Below are 9,071 nucleotides of genomic sequence, written 5' to 3' on the forward strand. Positions count from 1 at the left end.
GTCCTGTCGTCTATTTTACATACTGTCGAAGGTTCTTATACTCTCCTTAAGCGAAACTGATTAATTTAACCTATTCATCATTTTCTCATATCTATAATGATCACACCACATGACTCTCACAAAAACTCATAACATAGTAGAGCCCAAATCATTTCATAACCTATATTTCACGTTCGGTTATTACACTCAGTTGTTTCTAGTTTGACAGTTTGACTTAGCTTTCTACTGTCACCGTAGAAGTAAACACTTCTATACGATGCTACTATGGTTTGACGTTTGACTAGCGTCACAGAATAGAAAGGTTTTTATTCTGTGGTTGGTAGAAGTTTACTATTCTGTGATAGAGTAGTTCATATCAAAGAGTACACCAGGCACTAGGTGTACACTTTGGTTGAGATAAATTATTTTTGGGAAGCACGCAAGAAACTACAACGATTCGTGTGAATAGCTGGCACGGATTTTTGTTTAACCACAACTTTACGTTTGAATCTTCAAACCATGAGTCCTAAAATATTCCTGTATCTTGAATTGAACCTAGATGTAGCCCCCACCGTGATAATTCAGAATTTCATTTACCTGTCAACTTTTTTATTTGTTTTTTTTGAATGTTAGGTTCTACCATTTTTTGCAATTTGTTTTTATCGTCCTTATCTTTTCCATCAGAGATTATTTTTCTTATATTTTCCAGCAAACCTGTTTTAAAGTGTCAGTCGATCCCCTTTTAAATTTTGATAAAATAACTATTTTTTGGGTTCACGGAAATGGATGAAGCATTCAAAATAAGGGATAAAGCATCCTTGGAGAAAATCATCTGCAATAACTGTAAAAATCTCCTGAACGTGAGTCCGGTATTTTGCGTCAAAGAGGGGGATTCCATCATAGAAGTCTGCGGAAGGTGCAATGACAAATTGAAGCAGGACGAGAATGTATGGAGGCAGTATGCCTACGAAAATCTGGCTCAACTCTTCACTTATCCTTGCGCTAACAAAAAATTGGGTTGCGGGGCTCTTCTCAAATGGAACCAGGTTCTGGACCATGAACTAATTTGTGAATATCAAAAGATAATTTGCCCCCTGTCACATACCGAACTCTTTCCAGACAAAGGTTGTGATTGGACAGGATTGGTGAATAGGTAGGTTTTTCACTATTCATTTTGTTTAAGAAGAAACAACGATAAAAATAAATGATATAAATTTATTTGTACATCGTGATTTTACTGATATATTTTCAGATGAAACTTTGCAAGCTTGTTCCAACAAAAATCATAATTGATTTGTATGTTTTGATTAGTGCATTCCCATTAACAAGAAGGGAATCTCTGAATGTAGAATTTTCATGAAAAGTGTACGTGGAAAATATCTGTTATTGTTACAGTCTCAACAACCACATCGAGTCATCTCACAAGGACTACATCAAGACCCCTCCTGAATTGGAATGGCACGACTGCTCTGAAAGCAATCACATTTTCTTCACCTATGTCGGGATTAAATTAGTCACCGTTGTCATCAAGTATGACTCCAAAAACAAATTTTACTGTTTGCTGATGTTGAACGGCAACAGTATCGAGAGCCAGTGTTACCGCTACCAGTTGGAATTATACAATGAAAGCAGAAAAGACTCTATAATACTGCGCAAATCCAGTCTCCAGCCACTAGGTAGGACTACTAATCTATTTTTTGACAGAGTTGACTAATACTTGATGAAAATCTAGATTTCTAAGAAAAACTCATGAAACTGGAGAATAATGAATACAATTTTATCCAAGCCATCATTTAATGTACTTTTAGGATCTACCATAGGTACCAATTTCCTCGTTGCTTACTGAACTCAATAAAGAGAACAGTTCCAATCTTTTTGATCAACGAGCAATAAATCAGAATTTTCTATTCGAAATACAATACATAATAATCATGATTGAACTTGTGCCCTTCTGCCAAAATTCGTAAAATTACTTCTATGTTCTTTCATTCTTTTGGAGAAAGTTCTTTTGGTTTGTCCGATATTTAATTTTGGTGCAAGATACTTAGACTCCTGCTTTCATTCACTATTTATACTGAAGACTGTTTGTCTCGTCCGTATTAACAGAAACCTAAATACAGACAGAGCAGCATACAGTCACCAAACCAAGAAGATCCACATAAGTGGATAAAGATCTAATTCTCAAGTCTCTTCCTAGTTTTGACAAGCTATAGATTTGCATGTATGTATGTATGTAGGTGTGTAGGTATGTATGTATGTGTGTATGTAGGTGTGTTTGTGTATGTATGTAGGTGTGTTTGTGTATGTATGTATGTAGGTGTGTATGTATGTATGTATGTAGGTGTGTTTGTGTATGTATGTAGGTGTGTTTGTGTATGTATGTAGGTGTGTATGTGTATGTATGTAGGTGTGTATGTATGTAGGTGTGTCTCTGAAATTTTGTTTTTTATACTTGCAAATGTTCTCTGATATTTTCTGAATTGCTCATTATTTTGTCTTGTGAACCTTTGAAATGAGTTTTACTATTTCCAATGATATGATTTTTTTCGAGGTTGCATGAAGGTGAATTTGGAAACCCCTTCAAAGATGATGCTCTTGGATATCGAGAAGATCAAGGATTTGCTGCAACACACCAATGTCGTGTACGGGCGATTCGGTATTGTTAAGAAAAACAAAAAGGAGATCATGCAAATTTGTAATGGGGTTATCAACGAGATTTCTCTGTCCCCTAAGTTGTTCAAGCCGGCCCCTCTTCCCATCGATGAGAATATTCTTCAGGAGCTGGAGTGCCCGGTCTGTAACGAGTTCATGATTCCTCCAATATATATTTGTCAAGCAGGTGAGGTTCAAGTTTGTTATAATATGTTGTAATGTTGATAATAATAAAGCTCGAAGAAGTGTAAACGTTCACGGCCGAAGATAACTGTGTGAAAGCTATTTTCCGGGATTTTTGACCGTGGTCTGCAGGTTTTCATACTTGAAGTTTCGTCTACTGCTGCGGTAGACATTGCTGCAATTCTGGAGCAAGGAATATGTGGGATGACGGCAAAAAAAATGGAAGGTAGCTTTGACACCGTAATAATGGTGACTAGTGTATTCATTTCGAGTTCCATTGATAGAAACGAAATACTTCTCAGGTCACAGCTTATGCGAAGGTTGTAAGTCCAGGATAAAAACATGTCCAAACTGTCGCTGCGAGCTTTCGAGCTCCCGCAACTTCACCCTCGAGAATTTAACCAGAAAAGTCCACTATCCGTGCAGGAATAGAGAAATTGGATGCTCCTTCGTATCAACTTCGGACGGGATACGAGGCCACGACAGTTTGTGCGAACTAACCGAAACCTTCTGCATACTGCAATGCGGTCACCAGTGCCTCAAGCCGGCGATGTACTCGCATATCATTGAAAAGCACCCCGATGATCTGATGTCGTTGAATACTGTCCACGTGCGGGACGTTTCCACCAAGAAGGAGTCTTTCTATGTGCTGTATGCCTTTGGGGATCTTTTCAGGTTCAGCATCAAAGGTGAGACATCTTTTTTTTTGAGCAGAATGTTCAAGTCCTGGCGGTGAAAGTGATATCTATCTACTAACTTTTTATTGATCTTCTTCTGGTATGTTCTCCTCGGCTTTATCAAGATCTATGTGAAATGAAATAGTTGAAATTTTAGAGACAGAAATTTTTCATGGCAATTCGTACAGCTTTTCCCTATTCAACGAAAGTGCTGGATACCCTGTATAAACTCATTCTCAAGAATTATCAGAAAATTTCCCAGTTATTTATTCTTGAGAATCAAATCCAATCAAAATATACTTAATTGTCCAAAAATTTGCATCTTATTGATAAAGTCCAAGAAATACAATGTAAATATAGATGATAGATAGAATAGAATACTTGTATTGTCCTTCTGGAGAATAAAGAACTATTATTATTATTAGGTATAATTACTTTTTTTAAAAGTAATTGCACATGTGGGAATAACATATTTATGGATATGTACTATGTACCAGGGAACAGGGAACCTCTAAATTATAGTTCTGTGATGCACAGAACTATAACTTAGAGCAGTGAACACTCAGTAGCAGAAACAGTTCTTCTTCTTCATATGGCCTAAGCTGACAGGAGAATCTGGCCAAGTAAGAATAGTTGTGCACGATCTGAATTTACATTTCATAACGTAATCAATTTTGCAGCATGGACCTCTCGTATATCGTACCTTGAACCACGATTGTCTTTTTTGCATACATGCGTTTAATTTGCTTTGTAATATGGCAGCGTCTATTGGAATTTCATCAAGCAAACATTTGAATGATATATTCGTTTTGGATACATTGAGAGAGAGTAAATTCGCTTCCCACCAGCTCTTCACCTTCTTCAAGTCAAATGATATTATTTTATTTAGCTCCACTGAGTTTTTTCATTCTACAATATTGTAGTATCATCTGTGAATAGAGTGAAACTACCAGATATGTCAATCATAGAGATGTCATTCATATATAACAGAAATAGAATAGGGCCTAACACAGAACCCTGTGGTACACCATATTTAATTACCTTGTTTTCCGAGAGTTCTGTTGTCCTCACCATTTGGCTCTGATCTGAAAGGTACGATTCAAACCAAGTGTTCGTTACACCTCTACATCCATATTTATGAACTTTTTTTAGAAAAGTTTTATGATCGCAATCAAACGGCTCTGAAATATCGCAAAAAATTGCGGCGGCTACTTCACCGGCATTCAATTTAGAGTAAATCATTGATTTTAAACAAAAAAAAAAAAAGAACTCTGCAAAATGATTGTTCAAGAAGGTGAAAGCCTTTTCATTTGACGAAAATCTCTGTCTACCAAGAGCATTTTTTAGATAAAGGAACAATAAAAAAGTCACTTGGGGCTAGATCTGGTGAGTGAGGCGAATGGTCAAGAAGTTCAAACCGTGATTCGTTGATTTTTGACATGGCAACCGCTGAGGTGTGAGACGTTGCGTTGTCTTGGTGCAACAGGATACATAATCGAATAAAGTAACTCCATGACTATCCCAAGAAATAGTCGCCAGCACTTTCCCAGCCTCAAAAACAGTTTTTGTTTGTTTTGTTGCCGATTCCCCCTTTGCAGTCCACTGTTTGGACTGTGTTTCCATTTCGGGTGTATCCAAGTTTCATCTACAGTAATTAATTAGTGCAAAAACTCGGATTCATGGCGCCTTAACTGCGTTGGAAATATTCATTGGAACATTTTTTTGGTCTAACGTGAGCAAACGCGGCACCCAACGGTCGGACAGCTTCGTCATGCCTAAATTTCGATTTAATATGTGACAGATACGTGCTTTTGACTTGTTCAAAACCTCCGCTATCTCTCTCACTTCAATTCGGCGGTCGTTTAGCATCATTTGGTGAACTTTGGCGATGTCCGAAACGTTCATCGTCTCCCAAACTCTTACGGCCACATTTAAATTTAGCTACCCAAAATCTCACTGTGGTAAATGATGGTGCAGAGTCACCATACATGGAATCCAACTCATCTCTGATTTGCTTGAACGTAATGCCTTTCAAAAACAAATATTTAACGACAGCTCGATATTCGATTTTGTCCTTTTTCATAAAAACACTGACATCAACTCACATCAACATCTGAAACTGTCGAAAGATGAACAACCAAATTCACTAGCTTTTATTTACGAGTGCTGCCATCTTCATGTTGAGGTCGGAAACTTATCAGACCACCCTCGTATGTTTCTACCTAGTTTGAAGGATTTTTTTTCGTTTCTCAGGTTCCAATTTGAACCCGTACAAGTTCAACTTGCAACACATGGGCACGGAGGACGGCGACCCCAAATATCGCTTCCTCTTCCAAATAATTGATCAGTCTCCTCTCGCTACCTACATCAGCTTCAACAACATCTGCCAGAAGATGACGATGATCCCGAACACAGCCCATGCGACGGGAATAAGCATTCCGTGGAATTTGCTCAAGCCTATGCTTTACGAATCCAAATACTTTTACTATAAGATCACGATAAGCAAGTTAGTTGGTTAATGGGTTCTAGTTTAGTTGAGTATTTGTGTTTTGACACTGACCATCGTTACTGTTGAAGGAAACGAAGCTTTCTTCTTGTTAAAGAATTTTATTTTGACGTTTTCGAGTTAAATTCGAAGGAAACACACAAACAGAAAATTAGGAGTAGTTACAAAAATTTTTCACCTTGAAAGGAATTTGTAAGTTTATTGAAAGATAGAGAGTTAATTTCAAGTCTTGAATCGAAGAACCAGATAGATTTCACTCCAGTGCTTTGTTTTTTAGCATCACTGGTGAGAATTGACTCTGTCGGTAATGACATTTTGGCCTTACGTATCACTATTTTACGCAGCGCCCCCTACATATCACATCTACGTTGCTAATATAGTGATTTGTTGAACAGCTCTGCCTCATGGGTTGAGAACATGCCATTTTCGTGAGAAAAATCATATTGAAGTTCACTTCAACTCTTATTTCATTTAAAAATTATATCAAAACAAGTTATTTTGGTTTTCTTGATGCATTCATAAAAACGATATTTTCGTGATCTACGCCAGATGGCACCACAGCGAAAAAAGTTGTGTAACATACTCGAGCTTTGATTGAGTGATGATTTGAATATTATAAGATGAAACGTCGATTCGTTCTATATATAGTTCTTTACAAATAACGAAATTTTTGTGATCTGCGCTAGATGGCACCACAGTGAAAAATAATCCGTAATATATTAAGCTTTGATTAAGATATGACACATCGATTCTTTCTATATATATTTGTCTTCAAATAACGATATTGTTGTGATCTGCGCTAGATGGAGCCACAGCGAAAATATTCCGTAATATTTGATTTGAGTATTATAAGATGAACCATCGATTCTTTCAATATACATAAATTTGTTTACAAATAACGATATTGTTGTGATCTGCGCTAGATGGCGCCACGGCGAAAATATTCCGTAATATCTTGAGCTGTGATTGAGCGATGATTTGAGTATTATAAGATGAAACATCGATCATTTATGTATCTAGTTGTCTACAAATATTTTTGAATCCGATTGAGTTTTAGATTTCGTACACTTTGAGAGGAGAAATATTGGATTTACAGTCACAAAAATATCAGTTTCATGAATGCTAACAACACAAATAAGCAACCACTGACATATCAAAGCAAAATCTTAATGCAGTTGGTGGTAGATACAGGGTGTTTTGTAACTACTAATTATTTTCGAAATTTTATGTCGATGACAAAAGCAAAAATTTTATATTATTTCAGATAAACAGAATGACTTATTTCTATAATTATTTTGAAATGTATTTGATTATTATGGCATATTTATTTCGTATTTAGGAGAGTAAATACTTGATTGTTTTTATCTTATTTTTCTGATTTACTGCATCGAAGATTCAAAAATACTATTGAAAGACGCAGACTAAATATTTTAATGTAAGTTTTATGTTTTCAAGTATATGCATCGAGTCTCACCTAATTGTAAATGTTCGTTATTGATTGTTAAAAAGTTTCCAACGATTATCGCAATTTGCAACGTCTCACATTTTCAAGAGCTTTTCTTGAAAGAATCCAATCTGCCAATGTACTATAATTGGGCTGAGAATAGGTGAGAAGAAAATTCTGGAAATAACCTTGCAAAAAGTCTCATCTCACTTTCAACTTGCCAAAATTTTTGCCAACTCATTTTCAGCATAATTTTTAGTATATTGGAGGTTCTAAAACGGACATTTTTGAATTAATTACATATTTCATGTATGTACAAAGAAGAGCGAATCAAAATTAAGACAGAAACAAGGCATTGATATAGTTGGCAACTTTTTTATTATTATTATTGCAGTATGTGAGGCTTGACGCATGTCTTCAGATTGTCGCGGAGAAGTATTGCTAGCTATTAGGAATATTTCTAGAAATTACTTAGAAACACTTCCCATTAGATATTGGGGGTGTCTCATTATTTCGCGAGTTGTACGAGTTTATTTCAATAATGAATATAACAAATATTTTCGTTTTATTTTTATTTTGTTTTTTTAAGGACAAAACAAGCACTACAGGAAAATCCCTAAGGCGCTCTTAGAGATAGCGGTGCCTGTGCGAAAGTAGCGATTTTAAAAGTCAGTTTGCAAATAAATAATTTTTCATTGAATAGATGTTCCCTGCTCTAAGTTATAGTTCTGTGATGAACAGAACTATAACTTAGCAGGGAACACTCAGTAGCAGAAACAGTTCTTCTTCATATGGCCTAAGCTGACAGGACAATCTGACCAAGTAAGAATAGTCTGTGCACGATCTGAATTTACATTTCATAACGTAATCAATTTTGCAGCATGGATCTCTCGTATATCTTACCTTGAACCACGATTCTTTTTTTTGCATACATTTTTTCATTTTCCGCCCTTTTACCAGAATGTACACTATTAGATAACACAACACAACAAAGTTTTTGTTTCGGGGTTGAAATTAGATAATTTTAATGTATTTCCACGTGTTAAAACCGAAAGTGACCATAAAAATTATATATTAGCTCTTGTTTTCAAGATATAGTATCATTATATTATATATATATATATATATATATATATATATATGTATATTGAGTTTTCAACAAATGAAATATTTCATCACCAACAGTTGGTACACATGTTTGTTTACTTAACACCCCTCTCATCAGCTGTTCTTAAGTAGTAAACATAACCTATGTAAGTTTGTCAATTGTACGCACGTGGTTGCTATTGAAATTATCGTGTGAAGTTGATTTTTAAATTAATTCAAGTGCTGATCTGAAATGCCTCGAAAGTGTGTGAATTCTGTCGATAGCTTTTGCTATATATATGTGGTGAAATAACATTTAAGGCTCAGAAACGTAAAATGACACCTATCGTTAAGACAGCCTATGAACATTATTTTGGTGTGAAAGTTGGGGACCAAGATAAATCATGGGCTCCTCATATATGTTGTAATTCTTGTTCCGTCATATTGCGAGAGTGGCTGAAAAATAAAAACCGGGCAATGGCTTTTGCAGTACCTATGGTTTGGCGTGAGCCTACCAATCATACAGACGACTGTTATTTCTGCT

General features: G+C 35.8%; 1 protein-coding gene across 1 annotated transcript; it reads left to right on the forward strand.

The window, feature by feature from the left end:
• Window positions 1-415: 415 nt before the first annotated feature.
• LOC111504925 (uncharacterized) lies at window positions 416-8,009 on the forward strand. The gene is made up of 5 exons (XM_023159644.2): window positions 416-1,132; window positions 1,375-1,655; window positions 2,531-2,818; window positions 3,117-3,503; window positions 5,745-8,009. Exons 1-5 carry the CDS (start codon window positions 762-764, stop codon window positions 6,008-6,010), a joined length of 1,593 nt encoding a protein of 530 aa, XP_023015412.1. The 5' UTR covers window positions 416-761; the 3' UTR covers window positions 6,011-8,009.
• The last annotated feature ends 1,062 nt before the right edge of the window (window positions 8,010-9,071 follow it).

This window comes from Leptinotarsa decemlineata, unplaced genomic scaffold (assembly GCF_025532065.1).
Source record: "Leptinotarsa decemlineata unplaced genomic scaffold, Ldec_3_MD MMD2_tig00002082_RagTag_RagTag, whole genome shotgun sequence".
Classification (NCBI taxonomy): domain Eukaryota; kingdom Metazoa; phylum Arthropoda; class Insecta; order Coleoptera; family Chrysomelidae; genus Leptinotarsa; species Leptinotarsa decemlineata.